General features: G+C 34.0%; 1 protein-coding gene across 2 annotated transcripts; it reads left to right on the top strand.

Annotated features, from left to right (window-relative positions):
• Positions 1 to 16,244: 16,244 nt before the first annotated feature.
• Positions 16,245 to 18,258, top strand: LOC142638326 (dof zinc finger protein DOF2.5). 2 transcript variants are annotated; one of them, XM_075812343.1, is made up of 2 exons: positions 16,245 to 16,458; positions 17,063 to 18,258. In XM_075812343.1, the coding sequence occupies exons 1-2, from the start codon at positions 16,432 to 16,434 to the stop codon at positions 17,867 to 17,869; spliced, it is 834 nt and encodes a 277-aa protein (XP_075668458.1). In that variant the 5' UTR covers positions 16,245 to 16,431; the 3' UTR covers positions 17,870 to 18,258. The 2 variants fall into 2 exon arrangements, with proteins under 2 accessions (XP_075668458.1, XP_075668459.1); XM_075812344.1 differs by lacking the exon at positions 16,245 to 16,458 and adding an exon at positions 16,627 to 16,761.
• Positions 18,259 to 18,458: the final 200 nt, after the last annotated feature.

The raw sequence follows: 18,458 nt of genomic DNA, 5'->3' as shown, positions 1-18,458 counted from the left end.
ATTTCTGGATCTCTTTTGGGTTCCGAGGAGGCTGCAAGTCCCGAATAGCCTTAACCTGTGCTGGGTTTACCTCTATGCCTCTATGAGTGATCATGTACCCCAAAAACTTTCCAGACCCAACGCCGAAAGAGCATTTTGAGGCATTAAGGCGCAGCTTGTACTTTCTTAACACCTGAAAAGTGTTAGCCAGGTCTCTCACGTGTGAGGGTATTGTTTTGCTCTTAACCACCATATCATCCACATATACTTCAACGGTCTTCCCCAGTTGCTGTTCGAACATTCTAGTCATCATCCTTTGGTAGGTAGCCCCAGCATTCTTCAAACCAAATGGCATGACCTTATAATGATAATTCCCCGTCGGAGTAATAAAGGCAGTCTTCTCTTGATCCTCCAATGCCAAGGGAATCTGGTGGTAACCCTGGAAGGCGTCCAAAAAACTCATCCGAGGATGTCCGACAGTGGTATTCACTAGTTGATCAATACGCGGCATTGGGAACGAATCTTTGGGACAGGCCTTGTTCAGATCAGTAAAGTCCACACATACCTTCCACGTTCCATTCTTCTTTTTAACAACAACTGTATGGGCCAACCACTCGGGGTAGAAAACTTCTTTGATAGCCCCAGCCCTCTTGAGTTTAAGCACCTCTTCCTTCACAGCCTCAGAATGTTCTCTGGAAGAACGCCGAGGTGGCTACCTTCTCGGAACAATAGCTGGGTTGACATTTAAATGATGACAAATGAAGCTCGAATCGACGCCTGGAGCTTTGTAAGGATCCCACGCAAAAACATCAATATAGTCCTTGAGAAATTCTAACAATTCGATCTTCTCTTGGTGTGGCAAAAGTACGCCGACTTAGAAGAACCTCTCTGGGTCATCGGCTACTGGAAACTTCTCTAACTCCTCACAATGTGTCTCCTCTCCTGTCACCATCCCAGATGAATCAGGAGTTGTTAACTGCTATAAGTCTTTGGTGATTAAAGCCGAAGACTCGGCTTCTGTCTGATGCAGTACTGCAACCGATATGCACTGCCTGGCCACCGATTGGCTACCGAGGATTTACTTAACACATTCCCCCGAGGGGAATTTAACTTTAACATGCAAGGTAGAGGAGACAACCCCCAGAGCGTGCAGCCAAGGTCTGGCAAGGATGGCCTTGTATGGAGAGTACGCATCAACGACAATGAAATCCACTTCCACCGTTTCTGATCCGGACTGAACGGGCAAACGGATCTGTCCCCTCGGCACGACAGCTCTCCCTTCGAAGCTTATAAGTGGCGAGTCATAGGGAGTAAGATCCTCCAGCTTCAGTCTTAACCCTGTAAATAGATCAGGGTACATGATATCTGCACCGCTGCCCTGATCTATCATCACCCTCTTCACATCATAATTCCCTATCCTAAGAGTGACCACAAGAGCATCATCATGAGGTTGAATGGTACCAGCCTTATCCTCCTCGGAGAATCCCAAGACGGGAAAAATAGCCTTCAACCTCTTTGGCTTGCAGCCTGCCTCCTCGGCCTGAGAATGGGAAACTGCCATCACCCTAGTAGGAGTCGAACCGGTCCTGCTAGGTGCAGAAAAAATAACATTAATTGTTCCTAAAGCCGGCCGAGATGAATTATTCCTCTGATTGTTTGAGCCAGATTGACTGCCCGGCCCGCTAGGTTGGCACAAGTGTTGCTTCAGTTTTCCTTCACTGATAAGCTGCTCCAAGTGGCTCCAAAGGGTCCAACAATTCTCGGTAGTGTGGCCCACATCCTGATGGTATTGGCAGAAAAGGTTATGATTCCTCTTCGCAGGGTCTCCTGCCATCTTACCAGGCCATTTGAAGAAGGGTTCCTTACAAACTTTCTCCAGCAGCTGATGTACTGGTTCTCGGAACACAGTGTTCACGGCCTGAGGTGCCGCCGAGGCGGACTGCCCAACGTAATCTCTCCTCGGCCTGTTATTATGGTACCTGTCTGACCTGAAATCCCTTCTCTCCTGTGGGATAACCTTCTCCTTACCCTTTCCTTGCTGTTGGTCTTCCTCCACTCTCTTGTACTCGTCAATACGGTCCATGAGTCGACGTACACTGCGGACGGGCTTTTTAGTCAAAGACTTTCTCAGGTCGTGATCAGTAGGAAGGCCTACCTTAAAGGTATTAAGCACCACCTCATCAAAGTCGCCATCTATTTCATTAAACATCTCCCAATAACGGTCGGAGTATGCTTTCAACGTCTCCCCTTCCCTTATGGTCATGGATAACAGCGAGTCCAATGGCCGAGGTACTCTACTACACGTAATGAACCGCGAAGCGAATGCTCTAGTAAGCTCCCCAAACGAACCTATAGACCCCGATTTAAGGCCGTTGAACCACCTCATAGCAACAGGTCCCAGGGTAGAGGGGAAAACTTTACACATCAGGGTCTCGTTGTGGGAGTGCACCGCCATCCTCTGGTTAAAGTGACTCACGTGCTCCACCGGATCAGTCCGGCCATTGTAGATGGTAAAAGTGGGCTGGGTAAACCTCCTGGGAAGCCTTCCTTTCTCAATCCTCCGTGTAAACGGAGATTTGGAGAGTTGGTGCAACGCGCTACTCATAGCATCGTTGCCTAAGCCCCTAGAATGAAGCTTCTTACGTCTGCAAGTTAGCTGGTCGTCCTCCTCATCGGAGGACGTTGCACTAGTGGGGGAGCGCGACCTTGAGCTGTAGCCACCTCCCCTATCCTCCTCTGAGGAAGGATTAGATGAGGACGGTGAAAACCCACGTTTAGCACGGCGTAACTTTCTCTTCAAACGATTGATTTCCTTTTGCATGGCTTTAGAACCATCTTCGTGGGTGGTGCTACCCCCACCATGAGTATGGCTAGCGCTTGAGTATTCTGTATGGACACTTCCCTCACGATCCCTTCGACGTTCAAGAAATTTGAAATGATCCTCCGGTTGTGATCCCTGTGATTCTGCATGGTGAGAACCTAAGCCTGCCATCTTATCCCTACTTCTTCCAGACTAGGTTTCCCACAAGCGGCGCCAATTGTAAGTACACAATTGCACTTGAACCCAAGAACAGCTACTGGCTCAGGCCCAATGAACCTTCAACAATATAAATTTCTAGAGTGTGGGCTTGAAACCCAAGTTAGAAGTATTGAGAATTTGATAGCAATCCCAGAGCTACAAACATTTGTTAACAACAAACAATTATTGCAAATAAACCTCCTCGGAAGTAAGCTGAGAATCCCTTTTCTATTATTTCTCTTTTCTTTCCTTTTTTCTGTTCCCCCAAAAGAAGATCCCCCTCTATTGTTCTAAGTTCCCCTTTAAATACTTTTCTTTCTGATACTTTTCCCACGTGTTGTTCTCACCCCCTTCCCCCTAGATATTTTTCTCCTTAGTGCCTCTGGATAGTGACTAAAAGTTTCCTTTTCACTGTTCAGGGGTCACTTCCCCATTAATGCGGCCAGGGAGGTAGGTGCAGAGTCTTTAATGTGGAAGTGGTAGCCTTTATCTTTGGTATTTCTCAAATATCGGTGCTTCTAGGACATTCAAGGATTCACCCCTTTTAACCATTGGTCTTCACCAAGTCGTCCCTTAACCTTTATAATGAAGTCCCTGGTTCTCCCATATCCGTCCGAGGAGCAAATCACCCCTCGGATGAATCCTCGGATCCTCGGCGTATGGGCCGACCCGTAGTACTAACAAAATCTTAACCCAGGAGCAGGTCGACCCTCCTTAGCATGGCCCAAAGGCCCATATACCCACCGGGGTCGTTTCACTCCCCACAGTATCCAAACACATCTTTAGAGTAAAAATATATATATGATCTTGATACAAAAAATTTAACTATTTAACCTCAAGAAATTAATGTTTTCAGTCATAATTTTTTTTTCCTTATATTTGTTTATTATTTATTATGTTATTACTATTTACCAATCAAAATTATTATCACATCAATTTACAAAATGTTATATTATAAAATTTGTAATATTTTTAGCATTTTGTAGAACATTTAGTTTAGTATAGTACAATATATATAATATGATAATTTCAAAACATTACACTAGTATTGATCAATATCGAAATATATAGTTTCCTTAGCATGCATTGCACCCATTCCCTGGCTCTCTTAAGGTGCTAAGGTGAGGTCTGTGGCACTCCGGTCACTGTAGTTATGGCTCAATTCAATATTCCCTAGCTGGGGTGCCCCTATTAGATCACGCCCTGGAAGGTAAGCCACATATAGTCGCCTTCGCTCTCCTTTCGTTCATAAAAAAAGTAGATGAGAACAAAATAAGATTAAAAAACCCCTTAGTATGATATTTATTTAGTACTCATTTGGATATTGCTGAGAAGCACTGTTTTTGTGTCCGCGGTTTTTTTTTTTTTAAATGGAAGAAGCGCGTTTCAATAAAATTTATACTTTTCTAGTGAGTCTTGTGTATTGTTTATGAGACTCACAAATCTCTTTTTTTTAGCAAAACTTTCAATAAAAATGGGTCCTACGACACAATTCACACATTTAAAAATTGTTTTGCAATAATATTTTCAGTTTTCAGCAAAATAAATGGTATCCAAACCCATTTTTAGAGTAAAAAAAAAAAATGATCTTGATACAAAAAATTTAACTATTTAACGTCAAGAAATTAATGTTTTCAGTCATAATTTTTTTTTTCCTTATATGTGTTTATTATTTATTATGTTATTACTATTTACCAATCAAATTATTATCACATCAATTTACAAAATGTTATATTACAAAATTTGTAATATTTTTAGCATTTTGTAGAACATTTAGTTTAGTATAGTACAATATATATATATATATATATATATATATGATAATTTCAAAACATTATACTGGTATTGATCAATATCGAAATATATCATTTCCTTAGCCAAACTGAAATAGTTTTTGATACAAAATTAACTCCTTGCAATTTACAATATGCATGTGTCTGACAAAATGTCTTACTTATGCATTAGTTTTAGTCAACTTTGTTTCTCCTGGTTTAGTTTCCACTTTTTTTTTTTTTTTCATATGCATTTAGGCATACTGGGCCATTAACATAATTGGTATTTTTAGTCTATTAGAAGTTTCATCATTAAAATCCAAATTGCAACATTAGAACAGTATTCTTATTTTCTCAAAATAGGAACAGTAGTCTTCTTATAATGGAATTTTTTTAATGAATTATATGTTTTGTACTAATATGCGGTTGCAAAGACAAATCAAACAATGGAGAAAATTATAAATTTTATGACATTTAAACATTAAGGAATAGGACCATTACTAGGGGAGAGATAGAGTGAATTTTTTTTTTTGGGAAAATATTATTACTATTTTTAAAAATCTCTTAAGTATTTTTCCCGGGCTTTAGACAGGTTATTGACTAGTTAAGTATAAAATGGTTTGAATATATTAGCTCTTTTTTTAAGAAAATACTTTTAGGTGCAAATCGCATTTTGCTATCTCTCTTTTGATTTTTTTTTTTTTTACTAAATTGGTTCACAGTATACTCTTTTTCTTTATGAGATTTACTTCATTGGAACTAGAATGGGGATAAGAATTGTCGATAATGTCACCATAGAAACTAGACTGTTTTATCGAAAATCTGGGTAGGAAAAATATGAAATATGATGATATGCTAAGGAAAATGAAAATTTAGAGAGGTATCTACACTCTGTTCACTCATATAGATTTTAGATTGTAAGCACTAGAATTTCACATTTGTTAATTTGTACCCTCTGTGCTTTGATATATGTATAAAAGTAAAATATTTGCTTAGAAATAGAATATAGTTGTAAAAACATAGTTTTTGACCCCTTTTTTTGCTTTCGCAAGTAATTTTATTTATGATTTATTAATGGCTTTGGTACTGTTTATTGTAGCAACTAATAGAACAATCTCAATCATAAGAGTTCTCAGTTCTATTTTTTATCAACATCATAAGGGTTTGGCTTCTCCCTTTTGTGTGTGTTTATCTATCAATAAAAATAAATAACATAACATAACATAGGGTTCCATAACAATGGACTTAGCATAAGCCTATTTTCTAGGATCTATTACAATTATTTAACTAAAAAGTCATGGAGTTTTGATTATTCTCAAGTTCAAAGCACTGAACAACATTATTATAGCTAAGTTTAGATCCTTTGAATGGTTTTTTTAATTAATTTTTTTTAAATTCTAAATTTTTATTATTCAATATTTTTTCAATGTTTCTATGTATATATGTATGGGTTACTGTGGGGGGTAAAAACTCCTGAACAAACATTTGGGTTTTGGGCCTAGTTGGTTGGTACCAGTTTGTTTTTGATCAGGGCCTCCAGGCCCACAAGTCAATCTGCACTGTAAAGGTCCGAGGAGCTGTCCGAGGAGGAATGTCTCCTCGGACAGGCCCAGCGATGACCCTGGGACTTGCTAAACGGGTTAAAGGCAAGCTTCTAGAAAAACTGATGGGTATGAGGGTGATCCAAGCACCCTCTAGAAGCGAGGATGTGAGAGAAATATCTAAGAAAAAGGCTGCTACCACCACATTAAAGACCCTGCATCTACCTCCCTGGCCGCATTAATGGGGAAATGACTTCTGAACAGTAGGAGTCAGCCTCCCTGCTATCTGTTTGAAGACTTTAAGGTGGCGGTGGAAGTGACAAGTATCCAGGGAGAAGATTTATATGACACGTGGATGAACCAATGAAGGAGAAGTATATAATGAAACGAGAGAGGAAAGAGAAGGAGATCGACATTTTCCTACTGAGAAAACAAAAACAGGAATTAATAATTGTAAACTTGGGCATAGAAAAAGAATATTTATACAACTCGTCCTCAGCTTATGTCCGAGGAGATCCCTTTGTCATATTTGTTTATCATTTGCGTAGATTGAGGCACTTTAGTCTGCTAATCAAACTTCCAACATCTCGAACCTAGATTCCAAATCCATACTCTGCAGATCTTATTGCATAAGGCTCATTGGGCCTGAGCCCAACACATGTTTTTGGGTCCGGGTACAATTGTGCACTTACAGTTATAATCTAGAATATATAAAACCAAAGCATTTGACTACTTTATTAAGTAATATTTTTAATGTTGTTATATACGTTTTTTGGAATTTCACATTTTTTCATGTAATTATTTGGTTAAAATGAAAAATTCATCATCTATGTTGCATCAAAATTTATTTAAGTTATTTAACTTTGCTTTCGTTTGTTTCAATTCTCTAATTTTTAAGTTTATTCAATTAAAATATCTCCATCAACATTTGTTAAATATTGTGGTTAATTGTCCAAAATTTTAAATATTTTTTTCCAATTTTTTTAAATTAAAAAAATCCAATTAATGATTGAAAAAAAAAATTTAGTTTTTTTTTTATAAAAAAAATTAACGAAAGTTAAAGGAAATGCCTTAATTGAATAAGCTTGAAACTTAAAGGACTGAAATAAATGAAAACAAAGTTAGAAGACTGAAATGAATGAAAATAAACTTAGAAGACTGAAATGAATTATAGGGAAACTTAATTATTTTAACATACATTTTATAATTGAGTTTAAATTCTATATGGATTTTCTATAAAATATCCTATATTTTTTCATTGGGAAAAATAAAATAAAAAACTTCCCCCCTTTTATCTATGGGTAAGTTCAAAATTCCACTTCTAAACTTATATTCTTAATCGTAATAATGTGGAGTCAAATGAAAAGGAAAAAAAAAAAAAGAAAGAAAACAATGAAAAGAAAAAAAGAAGAAGAAGGAAAATGCTAAGAGTAATGTTAGAGATACAAATTTTTTTACAAATTGCTAATGTGGTGAATGATTATTGGTAAATGAAAAAGTTACGTTGATAGTGGGTCTAGATGAAAACCAATAAGAAATTAACCACATCAACAGTTTGTAAAAATGTTGTAAAATAATTTGTGATTCTAGCATTATTCAAATGCAAAAGGCACGTACTATTTTTACAATTTTTTTTTTTTGGGTACAAATTGTTAATATTGTGAGTAGTTATTAGTAAGGAAAAATGTTATGTTAGTGATCGGCTGAGACAAGACTTTATAAAAATTTGTTATATCAATCGTTTGTAAAAATGTTATAAAATAATTTATGTGTGCAAGTTTGGACTCTGGAACATTACTTAAAAAAAAAAAAAATCACCGTAAGCATTCATCAGAGATTCAGAATACGACGACACGTAAAACATTTTGTAATGCTGTTGGGCTCCTTCCAAGATGGCTCTTTAGCCCAGAAGGAGATGTGATTGGGCCCATCTAACTCCTTTTTTTTTTTCCCTAATAAAATGCTACATTTATTTTATTTGAAAAGAAATCCAAGTCCAGCACCAAAAGAGCAAAGAAAAACCCATTTGATTTTAATACCAAGCCAGATAATAGAATCAAGCCCAGCTGCATATTACCCCAGTTGGGCTTTCTCAATGAAATGTACTTGTAACGTGGAAGAAACCCACTGTCAGCTTGTATAATATTTCATCTCCTAATTGTTATACATACATTTTACCTTTTCTTTTTCTATTTTTAGTCCAAATCCATTGTTATTAGAAATCTAAGAAGAAATAAGATATAACTCTGATACCATATCAAAAAATGGGAGACATGGTTTTGATATCTTGATAAAGTGTGAGGGAAAATATAAGGAAGAAAATAAAAGTGAGAGACCGATCGAGAGAGCATGGTTTGGCCATAAAGTTTTTTATCAAATTTGGTCTTAATATCTCTAATATCTCACCTCAGACTCAAAGTGAAAATTTGAAGTCAACTTAAGCTTGGAAAGAACGTGAAATATTGAAAGGTAATCTTGATCGAATTGGATGTGGATCGAGTGGACCAATCTAATATGACCAAATTAAATGAAACCCAAATGATAAGTTAGAATAAATATGTCGAATGCAGGTAATGATCAAGACTTGAGTGTTGAGCATAATGCATATCACGTTTATCGCGGCTGTTGATTGGAGGCGTAGTTTGGAAAACTATGCATGAAAATGATAGAGACACGTGACCAAGAGAAAGCTAATAAAAGTGACTAATCAGGGTTGTGGTCATAGAAATAGAGGAAGCTACCGATTAGTACGAGCTATAATACTTAGCCAAGATGATTGAGGATGTGATGATGTGTGATATATGAAGTAGAGCTAAAAACTAGGTGCTGAAGAAAGCTGCATGAGCCCATTGATTATAGTTGAAATCACCAAAATTGTCATATCATAAAATATCATATTTGAGAAAGACACCTATGAGGTTTTCAAGATTTTGTTCACGACAGGGAATAAATCAAGATGAGCCTACATATATAGTGGTTGACAACAATGGCGAGAAAGAGAACATTGACATTGTCCATGATGAAAATCTATTAAGATGAGCCGCAAAGTGATTAGTAGCAGTGGTTAGAGTAGGAACTTAGATTTAGTGATCAAAGATATGGATTAATGGAGAATAGACAAGCTTAACTTTGATACCATATTAGAAAAGATAAAACACAAGTTTGATAACATGTTACAAAATTAAGGAAAGACATATAGGCTTTATACCATAATAAAGTATATGAGAAAATACGAATAAGAAAATAAAGCAGATAGTGAGCGAGAAAGAAAAAGAGAGAATTAATGTGGTTGGATTTTAGAAACTTTTATTCACAATGAAAATCCCTTTATGGTAACATTTATTTTTTATTTTTATTAAGCTCTATATTTTACAATGAAATCACTGGATGGTATTTATAGTAAGCTAAATCTTAGACTAACTATAAACTAGCCTAGGATAGCAACGCTTGCACTACAAATAGGATTTGGATTATTTTACTTATATGTCGAGTATGATTATGATTACTTTGCTTGCACTCATAAGTATAATTATATACAATAAACGGAATAAGAGTTTTATAATAGACTTCTGTTTTAATTAATACTAAGCCTTGAAATCTCTAACAGTCACTATTTTTTTTCAAGAAAATCCCAAAATGGCATATGGTCAGGCATAAGATAAAAATTAAAGTCCACATGCTAGTGCAATATTTTTTCAAAATCTGAACCCAACTTTTGTTATGTAGGCTAAAATTTGTGCTGGGTCTCACATATTAATCCCAAAGTTGGAGCTAGTCTGAGTTCGGGGACTCAATTCGAGCAAAAGGAGCTCATAGTCATAGCCTTATACCCCTATATAGAGTTATGGACTATGGGGGTAGGCTACCCACATTTCACAACGTTTAAATCGATAGTCCTCTGCCTAGATCGGCATGAGTCTTTGTTTTAATCATTCAATCATTGTTAGTATAATCTGGGGTTTTGAAGAATTGTTTCGGGGGTTTTCAGTTTCAGGTGTTGAAAATTACAAATCCATTTTTGAAATCTATTTGTATGATAAGATTGACATTTTGATCATCTACTGTAATGAAAGGTAGGCTATTAAGAAGTAACATGTTCAAGGAATAAGTATAGCTGAAATTAGAATATTAAAGTTGATCAGTGAAATATAAGTAAAATAGAATACGAAATGAAGAACTTAAAAATGGAAGTAGTGACTTTTACTAATGTAAAAGGACGAGAGTCACTTGAGATGATTTTATGTAAAAAAATATACAAGACGAGTATATTCACTATATTTTGTTTATTTGTAAAGGGTTTTTTTTTTGGCATGAATAAATTTTTATCTTTTTTTCTTTTTCAAAGATAAAATTTCACTTTTGAATGAAAGTATTTTTCATAGTTCGATAGATACTAAGTACAATTTATGTTATTATGTAATTATCCAAATTTTTTTTATTTCTTATTACACAATTCTTATAGCGAAAATGGGCAAATGCCCCATTTCCTAAACTAATTAGGGAAATGCCCCTCTTTTGAAACTCAATTTTCTCAAAATCGAGTTTAAAAAAAAAAAAATCTAGAGCCCTATAGCGACGTTTTAAGAAGCCTATAGTGACGTTTTAAGGACCTATAACAGCGTTTTGAGTTCCCTGCAAGTTTTTGATTTCATGAAGCTCAAGTTATTAAATGCCGCTATAGGTCCTTAAAAACGTCATTATAGGCTCCTTAAAATGTCGCTATAGGACTTAACTCAATTTTGAGAAAATCGAGTTTCAAAAGATGGGCTTTTTCTTAATTAGTTTGGGAAAGGGGGCATAATGCTGTTTTTTTTTTGCGCGAAAAGGGCATTTGCCCATTTTGTCCCAATTCTTATATGATACATATGACAAAATTTTAAATTATGGTGTCTGTTCTATCATAATTGCTCTTTATCATTAATTAAGACAATTTTTTTTTTGACGTAGGAAAACTTTGAACCTCAAATTTTTTATTTAACTACAAAAGACTTCGTAATTGAGATAATTGAAATTAACCTTATTACACAAATTCTTATGAAGAATAATAAATTATTATATAAAGGATTTGAAGTCCTATTACCTCTTTTTTAATCACTTCTGAAAGATAAATTTTTTTTTTTTTTCCTTTTGTTAAAACTCTAACTTCATTATTATTTTTAATATAAGATAGAAGTTCTATTCTAATCTAATCTAAGTGTATATGTGTGTGAGTCTTCTTTCTGGAGACTTGAACTCCGGCCTTTATCTCTCACACTCCTCAAACACTTATACTTGTAGATTGATCATCGCGCACAACAAAGGTGTAAAGTGGTAAAACTTTAACTTGATTATTTCCCTTTTCTTTTTCCCACCTCCACTTTCCTTTTATAAGTTTTGAACCTTAAAAGAAAAAGATTTTCTTTTGTCATTTAGGAGGGAGATAATAGTGCAGTAAATAAATATGATAAATTCACCAAAAATATGAGAAAAAAAAAATCAAATTGTAATTGCACAGGGGAGGTTGTAAAGTAAAACTATTAATATTTCGGCAAGCCAATGGAAAATTTCCGCCCATTGACTCCCCTAGCTCTTCCCGTGAGGAATACTTTTTTTTTTTTTTTTTTTTTTTTTTTTTTTTTAAATGACAAGTTAACTAAAAAGTTGATGTAGGATATGATAAAGCGTTTGAGGAAGAACACATGCTTTGAGTCATACTAGATTATTTCGGATCCTTCACCAATGTTAAAATTTTGGGACTAAAATTGCATTGTTGTTATATTGATATTTTGGTTTTTTTATAAAATGTATTAAGGAAATAATTAAGGGTACGTTTGGTACATTAAATATAGATTACATTAAGAATAGTAATCTTTATTACTAGAAATAGAAGACATTGTAATAGAATAACTATTACTATTAATAAGTTTGGTTGTTACATATGAAAAGCTTGTAAAAGATGATGTATAAGGAAACTTTATAGTTTTTGAAATATATTAATTTTAAAACATATTATATGCACTTATAAGGAATAAAGAAATAGCTATTACATCCATTTTAAAGAGGAATAACTATTCTTCAATTTAAAGAATAGTTATTCCAATATAATAACTAATTCATGTAATAAAGATGCAACCAAATGATCGAATTGATATTACACATGAATAACTATTCCATTATAAGAGCTATTACAGCGTACCAAACATATCCTAAGAATACAAGATCCATGAAAAATTATAAAATACCTTGGGAGCAAATTAAATGTGTATTTACTCTTCTCACATAATAGTGAGTTCTATTAATTAAATTCATGGTGAGACCTACTATTTATATAAAAAAAAGGTAAGTATTTATTGTATTCTTGGATTATCGATCGTGTAATTACAAGATCCACATGATTTATTTGCAATTCTTTGTAGGATGGCATCTCTTTCATTATATAAACCATTTTGTAAGGAAGTCATAACAATTTTAAATGGCTTAAATTGTTCCGTTTCAAAAATTTTAATTTTAAAAATTATTCCTTAAATTAGTTCTTTTTATTTGTATCCGCATCAACTTTAAAAATATGTTTACTTTTTAAATGACCATTATAAGGAAGGGATATTTGAATCTTGATTCTACTCATAAAGCAAACAAGTTAAGGTCACTGAGATATGAGACTTTTATTGTATAACCAATGACTTAATAATAAAAAAAGATTTAACCATATCGAGATTAGGTTCGGATTTGTTAACTATACTTCTAGTTTAACATTTGAAGTATACCTGCCAAGAGTGTCCTGATGTTTTAAATGATAATGTTCAGGTTCAAATTCTTTATATTCCAATATAACTAATGAATCGTTTAAAAAAAGAAAAAAGAAAAAAGAAAAAAGAAAAACTTTTGAAGTAAACTCACTACCCTTCACCTTGTCAACTAGAATAACTTTCAATCGCCAAAAGAGACGCATTCTCTCTGACTTCAGTAAAGTATTTAATGGCACACTTGTCTCTGTAAAAGTGCTTTTATTATTATTAGGGGTGCATAATTGTGAAAAGTTTATTCAGAATGACGTGAAAGAACTTTTTCAAAATAAAGAAAATGACTCACAATTACTTTATCTTATTGAAAATTATTACCAAAAAAAAAAAAAAAAAGCATGATCCATGCCATAATGGACGAACGTTTTGTGCCACCTATATTTAAGTTTGTACAGCATTCCACTTTCTCTGTAGTGTAGTCCCATTTCCTACATGAAATGTTCATCATTGATAAATTCCTATAGAAACAAATTAACATCGCCCTCAAACCATGTTTTGATCATGAATTTATTATGTCATCCGTGATAATTTAGTACACAACTCACAACAGCACCATCCAGAAGGAATTGATGACAAAAGCTATTCATTAGGTACACAACTTGTCACTATTATTCCATTATTATATAGTTTATCAAAACCAGAAATGAGTAATTAATTTCGAGATATATATAATATTCTTGATGATAGAGCAGTTATATAGTCTAATCCTTCTTTTGATACTCAATATTTTAACTTGTAACTAATAACTACAACTTCATTCAATATTTTTTTATTTGATGAAAATTTTGACAAATTTACTATTAAATTACGTTTTATTCTTATTTTTTTCATGCTTGTAAAATTTTCAAAAGATCAATAGCTACGTTATGACTCAAATGTTTAAAATTTCAAGTTTTATAGTTTAAAATTATGCATATAAAAAAGAGGGTCTATAGATCGAATAGTAAATAACTTTCGATTGATACAAAATTTGACATGCATGTTAAGGACATAAAGAACATATAATCTAACGGTTAGATTTTTAAAATATATAATAATGCTAATATTTTTTAATAAAAGTCAAAGCCAATAACTAAAACCAAGTTTATAATTAAACCAAACTTGATTGTCACGTTCACTTCATAATAATTATTTTTATTATCAAACTAAAATACTAATTAAGTTTAAGTATAAATACGATTCAAATCTCAAACATCTCATTCGACCGAAACATAAAGATCCTAAAGATCATAATTAAGGTCCTTATATGCTAAGGAGTGAATGAAAAAGGAAGGCCATAAGAAATTGCTACTGAGATACTGAGTCCTTGGCTTATTCGAAAGAATTCAAACCCGTAGGTGTCACCATCATAAAAAGGAACACCCAGCAAGCACAAAGATTTCTAATCCATCCTACCGCGCATTATCTGGGCTCCACTTACACCCTCTTTTGTCTCTTCTTGTCGGCTCTCCACTTTCTTTTTCCTCTCCTTCCATCACCTTTCATTTTTTTTTTTCTTTTCTTTCTTTCTTTTAAAATTTTGAACTTGAAGACAAGACAAGGTTCTCTTATTCTCTCTCTCTCTCTCTCTTTTCATTTTTTTTCTTCTTTTTTTCACTACCAACTTACAATTTTCACACTAATAGAGGAAAAAATGTTTATAATTTTGAGCTTATTTATTTTCAAAAAAATGTGTTTCCAACGATTAAGAAGACAAATTTGTGTGAGATTTTATTAAAAATACTTGTTTGACTTGGCGTTTTCTAAAAAATACTCATCTTAAAAATCATGTGAAAGATTTGCATATCTAAAGACCCGTTTGGTAATGTTATTCTAGTAACGTTGTTTAAGTGTTGTGAAAATACATATGGAAGAAAAAGTGTTGTAAAAATACACGCGGAAGAAAAAGTGTTGTAAAAATACATGTTGTGTTGTTTAAACAACGAAAACTGTTGTTCAAACAACATTTCCAAACAGGCGCTAACTCTCAAATTAATTAATTAAGAACATTTAAAAAGTTACTTTAAATATTAATTTCTTACTTTCCCAAACTTTTGAAATCGAGATGAAGCACTTAAAATTTATTGATGAACTAGCAAAACCTTTAGGATTATGATATGCAAATGTTTTTAGGATAACTTCACCGTGAAGTTTTAAATGAGCTATACCAAAATAGACGGCATGAGATTATGTTTAAATTTTGTTAAAAAATTATAATTCTTACTTTCTACGACAAGTTGATGAGTTGATAGGCATGAGACTTAAAATCATCCTATTCCATAATGGACAAGTCATAAATTCCTGTATGATAGGAAAGAGCCTTTGGGATTAAAATATTTAAGTGTGTTCTTAAGATAACTTCATCATGAAGTTTTTCTAAAATCTTCATCCCAAAGCAAGCAAGTTACCTCCCAAACAAATGGCATGAGATTATGTTTAAAATTTTGTTAAATTTTTTTTTAAAATCATCATAAGTTTTAATTAACTCAATTTGTAAATTTTTTTATCGTTAAATAAAAGATTTGAAGTTTGCAAAAATTTATTAGTGTCTTAACTGGATGATAAGTACAATTATCATAAAATGGAAGTTATAAATTAAAATCTTTTATATATTAAAAAATGGTATTAAAAATCATCTTATTCCATGATGGACTAGTCATAAAATCCCTGTATGATTTGAAAGAGAATGGGACAAATGCAATTTCCGTAGGATTTCCAATAAACCCTAATTTAAGAGAGCTAAGAAGTAAGAAGTCACCGTTATAGAGAATATTTTTGATTACTTTGCAAGCAACCCTTTAGGAAGTTACTTTTTGAAAACATTGGGAAAGTTACTACTGCAGGATCCTTTGACAAATTGCATAGGGTATGAGTGTATCAGCCAATCAAATGTGATCTTTATGATAACCCAAATAAAACCCCACCCCCTACTCGTGAATGATCCTTAGATAAACACCAAAAGTGACCGAGAGAAAATCAAGAATGAAGACAATCCTCATTATCAGGTCAAAAAAGAGAAATCGCCCACAGTACACACTCATTATTCCACCAACAAATATTATTAAACAAAAATAATAGTAAAGTTGAACAACTAAAAACAAAATCAGACAAAAATTCCCACACAGAATCACACCCACAACAACACAAAATGTGTTGATATTTTATAGGTGTAGTCAAAACAAACACAACTTTCTTTTAAGTTTCATCATTCAAAAGTAAACCACCACATAAAGCCAGCAAACAAACAATCTGAAACCTTCTTTCTTGCACTAAGATCAGCTGCAGAAGGAGGTGAATCCTCTGTCTCTCTCTCTCTCTGAAGTCATCCCTCGCTTTTCTTTCCCTTTTCAACTTCCGAATTCATGGATGGTACTGCTCAATGGCCAAAGGTGGGTGGAGTTGTTGTATGTCCTTTTTCTTTTCCTATATAACAACGACTGTGAGCTATTTATTCAGGGTTAGGATTGTTTAATCAAGGCTAACGTATATCATTTTCCAATTATTTCTGAAAAAATTTTATGGGGTTTATTTCAATGATCTTTTCTCTATCAGACGATGTTCAAAGTCACTGCAAGTCCCTTTTTTTCATAAGATTAACTTTTGATTCTGTTATTTAAACATGAAAGCACCACACTTTTTCTTTCTTCACTTTTTAGCTTATGTGATAACTGATAAAAGGGAACGGGAAAAAGGTATTATTTGTTATTATTATTGGTTCTTTAGGTTTTTTGTTTCCTTTATGTTCTCTTTCAATATGATTTTCCAAGAGATAAGCTACTTTGTTTCGCTTGTCTACTTGTTATCACTCTTTATGTACTCAATTTGATCCTTTTGTTTTGTCATTGAAATGCCATCTAGCTGTTTAGATCTATAATAGACTTATAGAATTGTTGTCTAATGACCCTTTTGATTTTTGTAAACGAAACACCTTAATTATTGGTATCCTACTGCTCTCTTTCTCTCTCAATATCTCTCTTTTAATGGGGGTCTCAGGGTCAAGGAGTAGGGCTAGTGAAGCCCTTAGAAGGAGTAGCTCCTAGCACAAGGCCTATGTTAGAGAGAAGAGCAAGGCCTCAGGAGCACTTGAATTGTCCAAGGTGTAACTCAACCAACACCAAGTTCTGTTACTACAACAACTACAGCCTCACTCAACCAAGATACTTCTGCAAGACTTGCAGAAGGTATTGGACTGAAGGTGGGTCTCTTAGAAACGTTCCTGTTGGAGGAGGTTCAAGAAAGAACAGGAAGTCTTCAGCAACAGCAACAGCAACAGCATCAACTTCATCAAAGATTCCTGATCTTAATCCACCAAACCTTTCACAATTTTCTTCTCAAAATCCTAAGGCCCATGAAGGCCAAGATCTTAATCTTGGTTTCCCAGCTTTCCAGAAGTATCATGATGTATCCCAATATGTTCAAGTGCCCAAAATTGAAAACAACAATAGCAATCACCATAACTCAGGCTCTGCTTCCTCTACTCATCTTTCAGCTTTGGAGCTACTGAGGACTGGGATGGCTTCAAGGGGTTTGAATACTTTTATCCCACCATCTATGCCTGATTCAACTACAATTTACTCATCATCTGGGTTCCCTTTCCATGAATTCAAACCAACCCATGGGTTTTCAATTGATGGGCTTGGAAGTAGGTATGGAGCTCAAGAGAATGGAGGGAAGCTTTTGTTTCCTTTTGAAGAACTGAAGCAGATTTCAAGCACAAACCAACAGGTTGAACAGAATAAGGGACAAGGGGGTCCAAGTGGATATTGGAGTTCAATGTTAAATGGAGGAGGACCTTGGTAAATAAAAAATAGCAATGGAAGCAACAAAGCTTTTCTTTAGAGCTTCTCTTTCTTTATCGTTTTTACATGGTTGGTTACTCTTTGTTTTATGGTTGATCCAAAACTAACATAGAATACATATTGTTCTTTTGCTTCATTTTAATTTCCTTTTGCTCTTTGAACCTCATCTCGGGTGGGGTTCAAAAGGGATAGAAGAAAAAGTGAATATAAGGCTTGGTTTTTCCTTCCTAGCAGGCAACGTGGCCTGTATTCATATATTCTTCTATCAGAAGTTGGGCATGTGCTGTAGTTTTGCAGGGTTTGGTTCTAAGGACTTGGTCAGAATGTAACAAATATTTGCTCACTTTCCTAATTTAAGTAGAAGAAATGAGTGTCAGGATTCGAATTGCATATGCCCTTTTGCTCTTAAATTTCCAACTCTCTCTCCCTTTCTGTGCACTTCTTGGAACAGTTAACAAGTAAGGATTATACATGACACATTTTATTTGTAGGACAGTCACTTCACAATTACTTACACTTATAAGGTGTAGGGTTAAGGACTGAGATTCAAGTTTTCATGAATGAACTTCATATATATATATATATATATA

Source organism: Castanea sativa, chromosome 6, assembly GCF_040712315.1.
Source record: "Castanea sativa cultivar Marrone di Chiusa Pesio chromosome 6, ASM4071231v1".
Lineage (NCBI taxonomy): Eukaryota > Viridiplantae > Streptophyta > Magnoliopsida > Fagales > Fagaceae > Castanea > Castanea sativa.
This window is presented reverse-complemented; position numbering and strand designations above follow the sequence as displayed.